Source organism: Alligator sinensis, unplaced genomic scaffold (genome assembly GCF_000455745.1).
Source record: "Alligator sinensis unplaced genomic scaffold, ASM45574v1 scaffold193_1, whole genome shotgun sequence".
Classification (NCBI taxonomy): Eukaryota; Metazoa; Chordata; order Crocodylia; family Alligatoridae; genus Alligator; species Alligator sinensis.
The window spans coordinates 1,942,327-1,960,786 of record NW_005842199.1 but is presented as its reverse complement, the minus strand read 5'-3'; the positions used below and the strand labels follow the sequence as shown (position 1 = coordinate 1,960,786).

At 39.2% G+C, this 18,460-nt stretch overlaps 1 protein-coding gene across 6 annotated transcripts in view; it reads left to right on the top strand.

Annotated features, from left to right (window-relative positions):
• Positions 1–18,460, top strand: part of INSYN2 (inhibitory synaptic factor 2A) — a 70,225-nt gene that overhangs the window by 42,983 nt on the left and 8,782 nt on the right. For 5 of the 6 annotated variants that reach the window (XR_003094761.1, XM_025207557.1, XM_025207553.1 and 2 more), the window contains exon 3: positions 2,738–2,809. Coding sequence is in view for 5 of the 6 variants with exons in the window: in XM_025207557.1 (XP_025063342.1) it covers positions 2,738–2,809 (72 nt within the window). In the remaining variant the exon portion in view is untranslated. Of the gene's footprint in view, positions 1–2,737; positions 2,810–5,221; positions 5,444–18,460 lie in introns of those variants that run through there. The other variant, XM_025207554.1, reaches the window with a different exon arrangement.

Below are 18,460 nucleotides of genomic sequence, written 5' to 3'. Positions count from 1 at the left end.
ATCCTAACTCTTCATTTAGGAGACTCTTGTTTCTAATGTTAGAAAACTTACATGTCATGAGAGAAAGATATTGAGCCATCCCACTAGCAGACAACAGGCAAACATTCAATTAATTACCAGTAAAAAACAGCAGTTTCCCTGAAAGCAAAACTACCAGAATACACTTAACTATCCTATGAAGAAAAATAACTTTTCCAAAAGTCCAGTTCTGTTGCTAAATTTTGAACCCAGAAGATTTAAACTTAAGATTTAAAATGTTCTTATCCATGAAGAGTGGGTATTACTAATACTACTTAGCACTTAATACAATTCTTTTCACACTGCTGTCTCTGAAGTGCTTTAAAAATTATATACAAGAAATTGTCCCTAGCTTATAGATAAAAACAAGCTGCGACTTGCCCTGTTATTGTTACCATTACCACAGCACATAATAGCACAAGGCATGGCCTCAGATCCTGCTGGGATAGGTTGTGCACCAAATAGCTAACAAACTAAGTAGTTAAGTCAAAGCCAAGGATAGGCTGCTTGTAGACATTTAAAACAAAACAAAAAAAACACATGTTACTAGAACCAGCAGCAGCGTGTTACTTTGACCCAGATCTGCAGCCTCTGTCAAGATCAGGCGCTTCAGCAGGGTTTTTGGCGCTTTTAGCTAAAGCTGATTCAATCAGCTATTTGATAAAAGTGCCAAAAAAGCCCTACTAAAGTGCCTGATCTTTACAGATATTGGGTAAGCCAGGTTGAAGTAATGCACTGCCTTTTCTAGGCATGCACAGGGATCAGTACGGGAATGCACCAAGTATAAAGTGCCACTGGGGGGGGAGTGGGGGTTATGTCTGCAAGCACTCCTAATTCTTTCGTCTGTTCTCTGCTACTAGTTCACACGAACTGATTAGGAAAAATTAAACCACAACAAAAAAATCCTATTAATTAATTTTGTTCTAGGAAAATAACATCTATGTAGTTCAGTTAATTAAATACACAAACCAAGAAGAAATAGGAAAGCCTGAGACCGGTGACAGATAGGATAAACTGTTCTGAGAAAGAAAACAGCAAAGAAAGTTCAGGAATGGAAGAGTTCGGCAATTGTGAGAATTCCCAACTTTCAAATATCACTACGTATTTACCAACATTAATGAAGATTTCTGAACTGTTAAGTAATAGTTATTTACCGGTTCAGAATTAGGTCTATGGAATAACTTGAGCAATATGTTCTACATTAATGTTTTATATTATACTAGTTGAGCCTTTTGAAGCACAATATGGTATTAAAGTTTTAATTTAAGTAAACAAAAATTATGTCCACACACAGCACAACATTAGGCTGAGCACAAATACATTAACTACTGCATGGCCACATCTGCACAGCACTCCAGCCAAGTTAAAATTCAGAAGACCTAACTGGGCCATATGGAGAACCACATTAATGCAGGTATACCGTTTAGGATATCCAAACTAGGTCTGCAGCCTCTCTATGACACTGCATTGTGTCACTGAGGTATATCCTATGGCACAGTATTTTCCATTCAGGTTTCTTTACTTTTGCCTATCGGTGAGAGGAAAGGCAAACTCTAGTAATTAGTAAATAGTTTCTTACAAAAAATTTACTGTATGAATTAAATATCAGTTAATTTAATCATTCCTGGTATTACCATATAAAACAAGGTAAGGGAAATTATTAAATTAAAAAGATTTCAAAGTGACATTTAAAGGAAAAAAAAAAGCTATTGGCAGTCTGAAAATTTACCTTTACTTCAGCTACTTTGAGGAAAAGCTGCACAACTCGTGCTTAAACATATTACTACTATAAAATACAATTGGAACTGAAAAAGGTGGGGTTATTTTCCAGTTTAAAATTCATTTTCCATGTAGAAAAAATACTTTTCATGACGCAGAATATTGTATTAAAAACAAACAGTGGAGTTTATTTTAAAAGATTTTCTGCCCATGTGGGGGTGGGGCACCTGTCAATACAAATGATCACTAAAGTGTTTACCCATTCAAATCAAACAGAAATCCTACTCCTATAAATGTAATGCACTTTGTCCCTGGTATGAGAAGCACTTTCAGAAAAGTCTCCCAAGCCCTTCACAACAATGTAATATAGAGAGTAGACAAGTAAGAGAAGTACAAATGCTGTATTTTCTTGGGTTTTTTTAAGACGGGTCATTCTTCAACAATCCTTCGTCCACTTCCAGCCAAAATTCCCAAATAAGTACACATTTATATCTTCCAGAAATATACAATTCTAACTACTGCTAGCAGAGTCTCTGTGGTTTACAGAAGTTTCTGAGAAGACTGCGTAGGAAAGCATAAAAGCAGAATTGCTCTGTCTATAATAATTGTACAGTAACATGTCAATTGGAAGTTATGACAGCATTTGGGGCGCACCAAAAACACGGTCTAAAAGCTGACATTCACATAATTTGGTTTGCTTAAAGCTTTCTACAGAAACATCTACAGAAGTAGACTTTATGTGAATTATTGCATTCCCCCCTCTAATGATTAAATACACTTCCTTCGTATTTTTCAAAATTCCCCTCACCTTCATATTATAAACCTGTGGTGAAAAACACTAATTCTGGAAGCATATTCTGAAAGACAGTTAGCTTTCATGCTCAACACTAAAATGGAAATAGAACGCTGAACTTTTGGTTGCTATGAATAGCAACAATAGTGGACAGAAACCAAGGCTACAACAGTCATGTGTAATGACCTCATGTTCTTATCTTTGTAGGCTTTCGTATCGGACCGGGCAAGACACAGCTAACTGTGACACATGCAGGAACAGTGCATGTATTATCTATAGGTAGGTTAAAAATTATAATATTCCCAATTTTTATTGAGTGAAAGTCATGATTTTATCCACTGATGCTGGATCAGATGGTAGCCACTATTATAGATTGTGATTTCAATAAGATGAAAGTAGTGTAAGAAGACCAGGAAATTAGTCTTTATTTCACTATAAAATTCCATGAATAATATATATTTAGAGATTAAAGTACTGCACAGAACACAGGTAAATCCATGAATTAGGCAGATTCTTTGCACCTTTGCTTTGCAAGTTTCACTTGCTTTTTTAAGCAACATTCTAGAAACCTCAAAGGTTTTGCATAATCTGCATCTTGAACCAGCTTAAAGAACCCTCATATAGTCTTATGTCTGGATTTTTGTACAGGAAAAAGGGGGAAAGCATGCACATACTGGAACAGGTTTGATTCCACTACATATAATGACAGGGCAGGTATTCACTTGCCTTTGATTCAGTCTGCATAGAAGACTCCTTAAAAGTTGCCACAGAAAGAACTGTGGGAGCAGACAGAATGGCATCTGTCCAGTGGATCAGATATTAACCTACCATTAATAACCACCACATCTCTGGAGTCAGGAGAGCAGCAGCAGCAGTGGCTGTGGAGTGGTTTTTCACACACTCCAGGTGCCTATGAATTGCCCCCATCTGCACCCCTCAGCAGGCTGCACACTGCTGCAGAGCTCATATTCTAAACATTTTCAGGCTTTTTCCACTGAATGTCCAGGTATAAAAAGTCCTTGCAACAGATGCAGTCAGATCACTAACACTTACATTCTATGTTTATGCCACTATTAACGTGAGTGGGGCATCTAGGCAACTACCCCAGGTGCCAAATTTGGGGGAGAGAAAGAAACCAAAAAAAAGAAAAACTCCCAGCTGCTGCCGCGATTGGACTCATGCTGGTTGTGCCGCAGCAGCTGGAACTTGCCACTTCCCCTGCATTTGACAGCTGCCCTGGGCATCCAGCTGAGGTCGTCATACCTCCGAGTGGTAACACCTGCTCCTAAACTTCTACTTATGCAAGTCACAAGATTAAAAGCAAAACAAAAGTTATACCTAGTAGCAACTCTTTGAAATGCAAACTCATTTCTTAACTAAATGCTTGCCTTATTATGTGAATGTTTATCGGACTTGCCATCATGAAGGTGAGTTAATATTCCCCACCCGCAACTAGTAAGCAAACTTTCTACAGAAAGGGATATATGAGATTTTACAAATTTCTGAACAAAATCCATGAAATATGCATTACATATTATGTAAAAAGTGTTAGAGGGAAAAAAACAAAAACCCTGCACTTTTAATGGCTGCCACTTTAGATTTACTTCTGAGCAGAATTCTACACTTAATGCATCATTCATGAGTCTTTTATGTACGTATAAAGATTATTATTCATCATATATTTCCTAAGTTTAAGATTTACTGATAAAAATAGATCATTGTATGCAATGTCACCGTCACCTCTCTGATGTCAAGCTGTATCAAGTGGTAGTAGCAGTAGGTTTCATTTTTAAATAGCTGAGGATAACGAGCTTTTCTGTATTATGTAATGCAGCAAAGTGTTTCAGATAGCTTTATATATCAGTCATGGCTGCATGAAGATTTGTAAAGAAGCATTTGAGAGAGAACTTAGAGAACATATCATAATCAGATACAGATGCACTTTTGGCAGTGTTTACCTGGAAAAATGATGTTCCTGAAGCAAGACTTCTGCATGTATAGAGCCATAGTAGACAGAATACAGGATGAAAGCATAAATGACAAATCTTGCTTGCCTAACGAATTCTGTCACTAAATTTATTAGGATAAACTATTGACTTTTTTGTACATACATCTATGCATGCTTTAAGTGAACTGTCCCATCAACAAAGGTAGCGTGTCACATACATCAAGTTAAACATTTGGCTGCTTTGGTTGAGACCCGTGTGAATAAAATGAGCAGGATTTTGCCCAGAGTCACTGGATCACTTGTCAGATGGACATTGACCAGTTGATTAAACTTAAGTGTTCTGATAAAAAATCTACCGTTAATAAATACCAAGTCAGAATTTGTTACAGCAGTAATGTTTCCAAGTTCCTTACAAAGCTGGATCTGTTTCAGCGCTAGAAATAAATCAGTGAGCATGAGGTATAAACATACTCTTCATGTCTCTCAAAAGTAACTCCTAGGGAATGTTAAATTGTGTAAAATATTCTGGAGTAACTGCATGTACAGCTCACTTTCTGCAGGCTATCCTATTTCTTTGCTGAAAAGATTAAAGCTAATCTATTTTATATCAAAGTGCTCCAACAGTCGATAACTGACTGAGCTACGTCATACTTTTCATCCCATGTTTTAGACTGACAACCTAATTATTCTTATCCCACTACAGTATAGTCTAAAAAAATATTGGGTGTCTTTATATGTTTCAGGTCAGATGAGCAAACAGAATGGCTTTAAATTACACTGCTGTCTAAAAAACTCCTTTTTTCTCTTGTCCAAAAGCTTGGGAAATACTTTTGAAAATTATTTCAGATTCAAGAAGCATGGTTCACAAGAATACGTACCACAAGTCCATTAATTTTATCACTTTTTTACCCACCTTACTCAGCTTTGCAGAGAAATAGGGACTTAGGAAAGATGGTATCTGAAACAGGGAAGCAACAATCTATTTATTCCTCCTCCAAAGCAAGGACAGAAGAGGAGAAACAATAACTAGCTCAGCTACAGTGGTCTCTGGTCAACTCTGCAGGAAGGGAAGATGCACACTATTCCTTTCCCAGGGTAGACTGCAAAGTAACAATTGAACCTTACATTATTAAAAACTCAGATTCTGCTTCAACTACCTACAAAAACATGTAAGTAGAAACAAATTAAAGAGCTATGTTGATTTCCAATAGGCTGTTCTTACAGCACAGTTCTTCAGCTGCATAAAGAACTGCTGAAAACCAAATTACAGATGGTAAATGGGAAATTTCTGCCTGTTGTAGAACAGTAACAGTTTGTGGAGTATTGCAGTAACAGGATACCATATGTACTTTAATCCGGGATGAGGTTTCTTTCTCCATTCAACATGGACGGGGAGCCTCATCTTGCATTCAAGTACCAGCCTGGGGCAGGTATATGCTATGGCTCCGCTTACGGCCTCAAACCAGGCCTAGGTCTGAGCCTGGGCCGACTGCTGCTGCCTGCCCTGGCAGGACCAGAGCTGCCACCACTGATATTTGCCAGGGCTAGGGCCACTGTCTGGCTGGAGCCAGGGCCAGAGCCGCTGACACTGCCTAGCCAGGGCCAGAGCCACAATGTGCTCGGTGCCTCGGACCATCGCTGAAGCCAGAATTTCCACCAGCTACAGCAGGAAGGGCAGCTGGTGGAAGAGGAAAATGGCTAAGGAGCAGGTGGGGCAATCAGTATGGGGAAGAGGAAGGCCTGCAAGGGGTATGGGTCCAACTGCCTGCTCCCTCCATCACTTATCTCCACCCCTCATGCCCATCCCCACCCCCCCGCCACCATTTTCCCTGCTGAAGCAGTGCAGGGGAAGAATTTAAGGTGACCTTCCAATAATTAGATTCTGTACATGAAAAAGCATAACAAATGTATAACTTTCCATGTGTTGGGGGTTGTTTTAAACTTAAAGTAGTCGTAGATTCAAGTAAATAAAGACTAGTTTAAAGCAGAGTAGTCGGCAGCCACTAGAATTGACAGATAAAACTCCTCTTCGTACTGAAAGGTTCTGGTCTTAGATAACAAACATCTGGGGCATCACAATAGCTAGAGAGAAGGGTTTTTATAATAAAATGACAGACTAATTACGCTAAAGTGGTCTCAACATAAAAATGCTTATCCAGCCCCACTGCAATAAATGCCAGCCATACCACTGACTTTAGTGGGAGAAGGTAGATCAGGTCCATATTTTGTACCAAACTTGCAAGGGTGGACTTGCAAACCTATCTTACATATCCTAAATCCCTGTGATACAGGAAGCTAACATTCTACCACTGAAGTCAGCAAGTTGCAGGTTTTCCCTTTCACTTTTGAGCTATTAAATTGATAACTAAAACTAATACTGAAATTTATGTTAAAAACATTTCACCATATTTGACACTAGCAGCACTATAGTTAAGGTGGCTCAATACTTTCCATTACAGTGGTTCCTTGCAAACTGAAAAATTCAGCCAAAACATTTACAATTTGGCAATGCTGGGCATCTGACACAAGGTAAATTTTAACGAAAAATTTCAGCAAAAAACAGCTCATCCCCCTTTACAGAACCAGACTAGGTAAAAATATGTTAAGGGCAGGACAACTGGAACAGGGATCTTGCTCAGAACCGCAAGGCAAGAAGCAGGGCTGGAAGACTAAGATCAGATCAATACCTTGGAGGAAGGAAAGGAAATTTATGAAAAGAGGAGACCAAAGCAACATACCTTGTTTACACAGATTTAGGGTTTTCTGCTGTCCCAGACTATTAAAATAAGTGACAGTGAAATCTCTAAAAACAGGAGAAGAGCTAAGGTGCATGCTAACATAACATTAATTCTGCCCTCTCTGAGTGATAAGCTGATGCACAAACACATCATATAGGCAAACACACACTCTCCATATAGTACAGAACTATCCAACTTCTTAGTGGATGGGGCTGCACTAGCAGGAGCCAGAGTCCCACTGCAACGGACATACAGGAGGGTGGGCAGGCCCCCCTCACCTCTTGGTCATGTGCTTCCCCACTGCACCAAGTCAGGGGCTCCACCAGCACTGCAGACTGGGCTGAGCCATGCTGCCTTGCCCTTCCTTGGGGTGAGGCCAAGAAGGAAAAGCCATTGAAGGGATGGGAAACCTAGAGACCCAAGCTACAGTAGCAGCTGGAGCAATGAGGGAACAGCGATCAGGGAATGCAGGGGGCCCACAGATTAACCCCTCACATGCCACATGTGGCCTCCTATTAAATAGCCCTGATATAGTGCATGACAACTGAACTAAAGTCTAATGTCTTCTCTTTGCTAAGATAAGATTTGGGCTTAGGTGAGCTGTACAGAACATGAGCACTTATACCAGCCCCCCATTCAAATTCTAAGCCTGAAAACAAGGAACTATGCCACTATTTTTAAATCATCAATCCTCACACCTTGTTTTAAAACTCACTCATATTCATCCATAGGTCATCTAAAACTGCATTTTCAATTAACCCACATACCAGCCTCATATTATATCACAGCTGACAACCCCCATGGCAAGATGACTCCTCTTCACCGAACCCAATAAAGTATGTATCACGCTCAGCTAAGATGAGGCCTACTGGATTTCCCAAAAACACACACCTATAGGGAAGGATCTTAGACTAAAATCAATTTCCTTATAATCACTGTATAAACTGTACTGATTAATGTCACTACCAAAGAATGCGGTATAATGAAAAGTCAATGCAACAGGAATACATTCAGACAATCCCCAGCATCAGCTGCCATTTCCAGAAGGGGCAGAGTTTAGATTGTGTGGGCACATAGATTTCCACTATTTCCTGGGTTTCTGTAGTCTGCATGTCACTGAAACAGTCTTTCTGGAAGGGCATAAGATCCCCAAGGACAACCTTAACTTTGCCTTAACAGCTTGTTAGAGTGAATTTCACAGAGTTTAAGGCCAGAAGGGACTGGTTAAACTGTCCCCTCTGATCTCCTGTATATCACAGGCCATTCTGTTTCACCCTACCACCTCTATAGTAAACCCTAAAGAGAGTAAACTCTTTGTAAGAAGCAGAGAACAGAAAAAAATCAGGTTCCATCACTGCTTGATCTGATATAATTTTTTTGCCTGGATCCAAAGCTAGTAATCAGTTTGACTCTGATTGAGTGAGCAAATAAACTAGAAAGGCATCTGTCACTACCACCTCAAAGCACCAATCTACCCCCATCCAGTGCCCAGTCTCTAGCTGTGGCCAGTTTCCTACTCACCCAGAATACCCCTCTCCATTAATGCGCTGTAAGGGGAAAAAAAGATCTTTCTCCAGCCCTGAAGCATGAGACTTTATTATAGTCTTTTTCTTAACATATAACTGCAGTTGTTTTGCACAGCTGAGCCTCTTTTGACCATAATTTTACTGTGCCTCAGTTCCCCCATCAATATAATGAAGATAAGAATTCTTCACATTACAGGAGTGTTGTGAAAATAAATTCACTCCATTTGTGAAGCATTCAGATGCTACAGTTCAGTGAGAAAGGCCAAGAGGAAATGAGTAATTTTATATTCAGAGCAGGGTTTTAATAATGAGAAAGTAAATAAGAGAATGTTCAATAAGTAAGCAGTGTCCATTCTGTGCAAATATGAGGATGGGGCCCTACAGGAAAAATAATATGGGACTGCACAAGGTAAACTAGGATAGTGGAGGCAGCCAAGGGCTTCTAGTGCTAAATTACTGCTTACTACTACCACAGTTTGGATGTACCATAATGCACTCCCACAAGGATGTCAGTAATGATTGAACAAAGAGCCTTTCTAGCATTTCCAAACTTCTGAGTACTTGATTTTGCAACCTTTGAGTTACTTTAGAAGACTTTTTTATAATACAAAACAGGTTTAAATTTAAGCAAGTTAATTGAATGGAATGTTCATGCCTTTCTCAAGTGGTCCCCTTTTTATTTCCAAACTGGTTTAAGTGGAGTAGAACAGCATCTTTACAGCAATGAATCAGTTGCCCTGCTGACTACCCAACTGCATCCTCTAATGTCAAGTGCAGCATAACTGAGAAGCTGGAATGTAGAAACAATTAATGTAATTATTTTTCTCTCAGGATGACACTGCTGGAATATAAATGTGATCTAGCACAATACCTTATGCCTAAAGATCATCCTGGCATAGCAGAAGATTCCAAGTGATCTTCCATGTCATTCCAGTACTTCAAACTATTTTTTTATTGTTTTCTTCTTTTATGGGCCAGTTGTACAATGTTTTTATGTCAAAATACACCAATCATTTTGGCAAAAATTTTACTTATGTTTTCTTAGCACAGTAGTCACACACATGAGGTTTAAACATGATGTTTAAATTTTGCTTGGATTGCTTCTGTCTGCATCTTTTAAAATACTTATTTCTTCATGCTAAAACTACTCTCTTTCCCACCTTCAAAAGAAAAAAAATTTAAAAAAATCACCTTTTTCTTCTTCCAGATAAATGTAGAAAAACACTATCTATTATGTATTGAAAAATTAAATACACATTTTATAATTGAAAAAAGAACATTTTTGCTTCTTCATTTTGAGCAGAGTTAACAGATGTTTTTCAAAATCATAACATTTTAATTTGGAATAAGTTGAAATGCTATGTTTATCAAACAGCAGTAAGTTGTCTAACCCAGTAACACTGCATATACATATACTACCTACAAACATTAATTGGACAATGCAGGCCATACTCTGCTAGTATTTTCCATATAAAAATCTCTAAGGAAAAGCTAGTTGTGTGCAGTAGTAGATGAGAAAGTGAAGTCTAATTCCTTCAAAAATGAGATGCAAAATTAAGCACTATATACAGATTTCCATTGGGTATTCAATACATCTACTACAAAGAGAGTGGGAAGGACCAATATTTAAGTCTCTAGAAATCAGTACGGCAAAAATTGCATATTAAAGATTAGCTTCTTTTTCTAAGACCTATTTTATTTCTGATAGCAAAAATTAAAAAAAAGATTCAAACATTTGCAAAGGGAGGTAAACCTTTTTACAGTTCACAAAAAGCAAATTTAACTATATTTCTTAGTGATAGGCATTTCAATTTTTTTTATTCTTTGCAAAGAAAATTAAAGAAATGATTGGCTGATGCCAGATTAAACCTGGACTACATAGGCAGATATCTGCATATATTCCAATACATTGTTCTTTTACTAGGCTTCTCTCATACCAATTGTGCTACCCGTTATGGAGATTTTGTGACACATTCAAACAAGGTAGAGATTAAATTAAATATTTGTTGCAATCTAAGTACATAGAAAATTAAACTTCTGTTAAAAGACATGTCCACAGTCCTTCACTATGAAGTCCTTATTATTCTATAATAGCCTGAAAAAAATTAATCATCTTAAAAATATTCAACTTATTTTGGAATTGAAGCAAATTCTAGATCACAAGTAAATTAAAACAGTCAAATTCCCTAACACTGAACAGTAAAATAAACATGGCAAATTAATCCATCAATTTTGTTCTGTCAAATGTTCAAGTACAGAAAAAAACATGGTCTCAAAACATCAGATAATAAATGAAGGTTCAGACTGACCTATCTTTTACAAAACTTATGTAGATAAGCCACTGAATAAGAATATAAAAGCTAAAAAAAAGTTATGATATGCTGCACTGTCAAGACAAATGGAATTACATACTTAAGTCTAATGAAGTCTTACTGTTAAGAGGTAATTGCATTTGCATGCAGAAATTGTGCCAATTCTATCATGTCCAAAACCCACTGGAATAAAATCTTTGCAGCCTGTGTTATTCTGTGATTATCTTCTAGTGGAAGTGCCCTTTCCAGTCTCGCTAAAATTACCATCACTTGTGAATTTAAATCCTTTAACAACATGAACCTATGTGGAGGAATGAGCCTTTTGTTTAATGTTTTGTACAGTAGTCTTAGGCATTTACCATGAATTATCTCAATGAAGGACTAAAGCACTCAGAATAGACCCCCGTTTGGTCAGAAAGGTCAGAAGTATTCTATAGCTCATTCAAGGTTATTTCAGGTTCTGAAAAGATTTCCCTTAGAAACCAAATCAGTAGTCAGTTTCTGCAGAGAAAAAACCTGATTAAGTCAGGACTTTGGCACTTTTAAAAAGTTTTTGAAAGCCATACGGACAAATAATTCAGGTATTTTTACTCCTTTGAAAAGTTAAAATTTCATTTGCTGTTTTTCAGTTTTGAAATTAAGTAATTTGTCTTTGATATTATAATTCCTCCGATTCGATGATCCACTAACTGAACCGAAAATAAATTAAAAGAATCTATGAAACTTAACCCTCTTGATACTAAAGGAACAAGTTCACAAGCTTAAGACATATAGATGAAAGCTAATTCAGTGGCACAAAATCCTCCCAAACTAAATCTCTTTTGCCTATGAAGGTCAAATATAGTGATAGTGATAGTCTATGAGCCTGAGATTGCCAGGTTCCTACATCGCCCCATGCCAAGAACAGCACTGATCCATGCCTCCACCTGAAGCACGGGTCAGTGTTGGCCCTGGCAAGCAGGTGCAGGATCCAGGGAATTCCTAGCGCCTTGTGCCTCCTGTCACGACCCATGCTGACCAGTGCTTCAGCTGAAGGAATGGGTCAGTTCAGATCCCAGCAGGAGGCAGCACAGAGTAAAGTGAAGTTGGAGCTGGAGAAGCCCCAGCACCCTGTGCCTCCACTCTGAGATTCATGATGACCTGTGCCTCCACCTGAAGCATGAGTCAGTGTGGGTCTCGGCACAGGAAAAGGGGGGAAGGGGAGGGGCATAGAAGCTAAGGAATCCCCAGCACTCCATGCCTTCACACCAGGACCAGCACTGACCGATGCTTCACAAAGGCACAGCTCAGCACAGGTCCCAGCATGCAGGCCCAGGGCCACACGGGTCCTGACATGGAGGCACGGAGGCATCCAGGATTTCTCTGGGTTTCATGCCTTCACACTGGGACCCACATGAGATTTCTCTGCTTATGCAGACACTTCCCTGGGTTGTATCCCCCAGACAGGTGCTCCAGGGGCTTAAGGGACCCAATCCTACCTGGGGTGTAGAAGATTGAGCTCCTTAAGTCCCCAGAGTACCTGCCTGGGGTGGTAGAAGAGTACAGGCAGTTCTGTGCTGCCCATGCTCTAGTGCCACAGACCACTGCAACATCAACCACAATAAAGCAGCACAATTTATTAGTACCTTTCATTGTGCACTGATGTGGTATGAAAAAAGGTAGTGGCATCTATTTGCTCTGCATTTGTGCTGCCATAAAAATGGTTATAAATCTTTTCAGAAGCATAAAGTTGTTATGGCAGCACAAGCGTGACATCAGGCAACCTCTAATTCTATCCTAAGAATGGAGGAGGGGTTGGGGGGGGGGTGGGGGGGGGGGGAGGGGGAGGGCAGGTAAATATAATTCAGATGCCCTTCAGACAACTTACATACATTAAGTTAAGGTGTTTTAATGTTTACAGAATTTGGGCTTTATTTAGGACTCTTATCACATACTAGGTAATACAAATCCAAAACAAAACACAGCACTTCAGCAATGCTGACATGATGTTCTTGCTATGATGGTCCAGGAAATATGCACGGTGCAAGAATTCTTGTGGGTGCTATCTTTTATTGGAGCAACTGCAATCTACCTATTTGTCTATGCAGTTGGTCCAATAAAAGTTAGCACCCAAAAGAATTCTAACATTACTTTGTGCCATTAATGTATTGGGACTCGAATATAAAACATGTAAGGTATTCTGAAAATATATCTATCTACTAATTCTTTAACACCATTACATATTACATCACATGCATATGTACTGGACACAAATACCCACTTCCATTTTGACAAGGATGTATACTCAATCTTACACAGGCATAAACAGAGTAATTTTAAAGCTTTCTCTATCCCTAGCAGGTTAAAATATATTTGCTTATGAAAACAGTACTGCAGGATTGTACTGTCATCCAAAACAAACACGATTGCAAGGTGAAGCACTCAAAAGATGGGGAATGCCAGAATTAAGGTTGCCTGTGCTACTATAAAGCTGGCCCTTTGTTGTCTATAAATTATATCAGTGTTTAATTACATGATCATATATACTGTCTTTCCCCAGGATCTCTGCCTCATTAAGAGTACAGAATGGACAGTGCTCACTTAATGAGTAGCAATTCATAGTTTGTCTTCTCATCATTCAATGTGCGACCCCCATCCCATAATTCTGTGTACTACCTGAACCCAGCACTGAAAACAAAATGTTTAATTTACTTGGGAGTTTTTCTATGGCACTCATCCCTATAACATCTAAATGCTTTACAAACAAATCACTTTCATGACATCCCTTAGAGGTGAAGGGATATTATTATCTATTTTACAGATGAACTGAGACACAGAGATTAAGGTCAAAAGTATCTGCATTAATTTGGGGTTACTCAAATTGAGATGACAGGGACCAGATTGTTCAGAGCGTGTAGTGGGATGTAGCATTGTATATGTTCAAAGCACAGTTCTTACTTACCTCAATTGCAACTAATTACCGCCTCTGAAAAACATGGTTAAGTCACTTAATTGACACAACACAGAACTCTGTGATCAAAGCAGGAATAGAATCTGGTTCCCAAGGGCCGAATTCAGCTGCTTAACTGTAAGTATCCCTTTTCTTTCCACAGTCCCGTCTCATTCACTACAGACCTAATTTACATGACAAGTGAAGAAAGGTCTTAAACAAAAGCCTTCATTATACAACTTCCAGTTGTCCCTAGACTAACTCCATCCCATATACTGAATTAGGAAAACAAGCATGCCATCACATGTTTTTGCCCTGTCTGCACTAGAATCAGTTAGTTTCCTTTTTTCATTCTGTCCAGGTATCCATAGATTGGGCAATGAGCACACAGAAGAGAGAGTCCTGTTCTCAAGTCCAGTACCTCTTCAGCCCCAGCACAGCCTGCAGCAGCTGAGAGCTACAACTGCAGGGAAAGTCTTGCTGAGCCCTGGGCTGCAGCATGCTCATGTGAATAGAATCCTTTTTAGCAGAGAAGCTCTAGTGAGTCTATCCTAAATATGTAGAAATTGCAGTTCCTCAAAGGTCTATCCCCAAGTTTGGGTAAACGTTCAGTGGAATAGCAAAAGATGCATCCTGCTGCAATTTATGTGGATATCAATAGTGTTCGTGGAAAAGTCAAAGCATAAGTAAACAAGCTATGCTTGTTCGCAGAAGCAATTGAACCACTTTGGCTCTATGTTTAAGAGGAAAAAACGGCAAAAATTTATGCAACTAAACACAATAGGAAGTGTCTTATAATTTACGCAACTAAATACAATAGGAAATGTCTTATAATAGGAAGTGTTGAGGCATCTTAGTAACAAGCTGTGCTATCAGTACCACCTATCCTTGTCTTGTATGTTACGGTTTTTGTTTGTAGTTAGAGGATAATCAACAGGATGAAATAGTTACTAGTCTATCACCTTCTACATGTTCAGACAACCTCAGCATGTCTGAATAATCCTACTGATTCCAATGGTGCACCCAATCATAAGAAAATGTAGAAGAATATACAACCGTGACTTTCATTAAGTTTATAGGGGATGCTTAGTAAAAAGGTTTGAGAAACAATCTGAAAGTGAATGAGACTGCATGGCACACAGGATCCAATAAACAGAGGTGAGCATGGCAAAAAGTCTGATAAAATTCATAGGGAAAAGGTATAAAATGATCAGGAAACAAAATAAGATTATCAATTTTAGAGTTCAAACAGAAAGGGCATATCAGTATAAAATAACATGTAAGCAGGGTCAGAAATGCATAATACTTAGAGACAAGGATAAGAAATTTCAATTTCATATCAGCAGAGATGAGCAGCCAACAGTGGGACAGAGCAACAGAAGGCAACGACACCTTTTAGCAGTGGTAATTTAGGTATCCGAAAAGGTTAAAAACTGGCAACCAGGACAACCAGAAATAAGATAGTTGGAGGAAATAGATAAAGGGGCCAATATTTAGGGAGGACAGTTTGATTTAGGAGATAATATAGAACAGGACGTGGCATTTTTTAGAAATAGCCTGGAAGGAGTAATGTCTGGAGCTCTGAAAGACAAAGCAACAAAGAATTGAATGGAATGGTGTGTAAAACATGGTGGTCAGAGCCTGGAGATTAAGGATTAAGAAAGAGAGATTCAGCAAGGAATACGTTATAAGCACAGGCTCAGTAGAATGGAAAGGGCAGAAAGTCACAGGAAAGAGTTAGCAGCATGGAAATCAAAGCAATTAGACTAGGCAAACACACCTTACGTATCTATTATTTTTCAGTTTCTACCCCACCTACCCAGAACATTTTTTTCAAAAGTGCATTTTGTATACTCACTCAAACACTGTATTATTTTTAAAGGAAAAACTGTGAATAACGCCTGCATTTTAGTTAGCTCTTTTAAACTGCATGCTGAAGTACTGACAACAGTTTGGCAACAAGCAAGGAAAAGTTAGCATGTATTGCTGTACATGCAGTTTCTACTGAAAGTAAAACTCAGTATGTAGACCTGGCTCCAATAGTTTAAGTCATTCATTTCCCAAGAACGTTAATGTTAGTTATTCATTATGATAATTTAGAAACATTTAATCAAAATGGCTATATGAATTCATTAAGGCTCTCATAACTTGCACTTTCAGTTAGCTGAGAACAATATACCTGTTCTAGCAAAACCACAGTAGATTATGTAAAAACACAGCTGGTCAAAAGGGTACGTGAATATTTTTACTGTATTTTATAGCATGTTTTTGAACATATGAAACAAGTAAAACTCAAAATTAAGATCAGTGATAGCTAGATTTGCACAAGGATTATATAAAAGTACGTAAGAGAAGGAGTTTCCACATTCTATCATGGAGAAACTGAAGCAAGTAGCTATTAAGTCATAACCTTGCAATCAAATTATTTGCATCAGCTGGTCTGGATAGATTGCATGCAAGAGTGCTAAAGGAACTGGCAGACATCATAGCACAGCCACTGGCAAGGATATTCGAGAACTCGTGGCGCTCAGGCAAAGTACCTGAAGATTGGAAGAGGGCCATTGTGGTGCCTATCTTCAAGAAAGGGAGGAAAGATGACCTGGGAAACTACAGGCCCATCAGTTTGACCTCAATCCCTGGGAAGATCTTGGGAAAATATATCAAAGAAACCATTCTTGACAGGCTAACAGAAGGCAACATCCTGAGAGACTGCCAGCACAGGTTTGTTGCGGGTATGTCTTGCCTGACCAACATCATTTCCTTCTATGACCAGGTGACATATCACCTGGACAAAAGGGAAGAGGTTGATATCATACATTTGGACTTTAAAAAAACCCTTTGACTTGGTGTCCCACAATGTCGTCATGGAAAAATTGGGCAACTGTGACCTTAACTACACCAGTCACATGGCTGGGAAGCTGGCTCCGAGGTCGGACCCAGAGAGTGGTAGTTGACGGAACTGAATCAACATGGCACTCAGTGACCGGTGGTGTCCTCCAAGGCTCTGTTCTCAGACCTGTACTCTTTACTGTCTTCATAAACGATCTGGACTCTGGTGTCAGAAGCAGACTGGCTAAGTTTACTGATGACACCAAACTTTGGGGAAAAGTATCCACACTTGAGGATAGGCTAGTGATCCAGGCCAACCTCAATAGGCTTGCAAGATGGGCAGATGAAAACCTGATGGCATTCAGCAAGGAGAAATGCAAGGTGCTCCACCTTGGGGGAAAAAAACCCACGTCACACTTACAGGCTCGGCAATGCTACGCTCACTAGCACCACAACCGAAAGAGACTTGGGGGTCATGATCGACTACAAGACGAACATCAGCCACCAATGTGATACTGCAGCTGGCAAAGCAACCAAAACTCTGGCTTGCATCTACTGATGCATCTTGAGCAAGACACAGGATGTCATCCTCCCGCTGTACTCGGCCTTGGTGAGGCCGCAGCTGGAGTACTGCACCCAATTCTGGGCTCCACAATTCAGGAAGGATGTGGAGAAGCTTGAAAGAGTCCAGAGGAGAGCCATGTGCATGATCAAAGGGCAAGAGAACAGGCCTTATGAAGAGAGACTGCTAGCTATGGGACTCTTCAGCTTGGAGAAGTGCAGGCTCAGGGGTGACTTGGTGGCACCCTATAAGTACATAAGGGGTGTGCATCAGGACCTATGGGAACGCCTGTTCACCAGAGCACCCCAAAAGGATGACAAGGTCCAACAGTCACAAACTCCTGCAAAACTGCTTTAGCCTGGACATAAGGAAAAACTTATTCACTGTCCGAGCCCCAAAAGCCTGGAACAGGCTCCCCCCAGAGGTGGTGCAAGCACCTACTCCGGACACCTTCAAGAAACATTTGACACCCATCTAGCTGGGATCCTTTGACCGTAGCCGACTTCCTGCCCCTTGGTCAGATCGCTGGACCCAATGATCTTATAAGGTCCCTTCCAGCCCTAATGTCCATGAAATCTATGTATCAAAGAGTACAGAAAAATTAGAAAATTCAAATATAAATGCATTTATCTTCCAAGTTATAAAGCTATGCCTCTGTAAAAACCTATACAGTTATAAAAGATTACAGGATATAGATGTTAGTATTCTTCTTCTCACTCTCTTCAAAATAAAAGCATAGTTACTTTCATGTCAACTGATAAAAACAAGTGCAGAAGTAGTGCGGAGGTTTGGGTTTGGGTTGTAGTGCGGAGGATTTCATGCAGTTGAGAACACTTTCTCAGCCAAAATATGCTTTTCCTTACAGGAATTAGAACTGAACAAGCTTTTCACTTCAAGTCAATATTTTTAATTTAAAAAAAAAATTATAACAAAAATGACTTAATAGGGCATAAATAATTTATCAATTTATTATTTTTGAAATGTAAAGAGGACCTAATTTAAAGTAGCATTTGTATCACAGCCCAATGTATTTTTACTATGTCCCAAGTGAAAATAACTTTCCTTCCTAACAGCAAAGGCTGAACT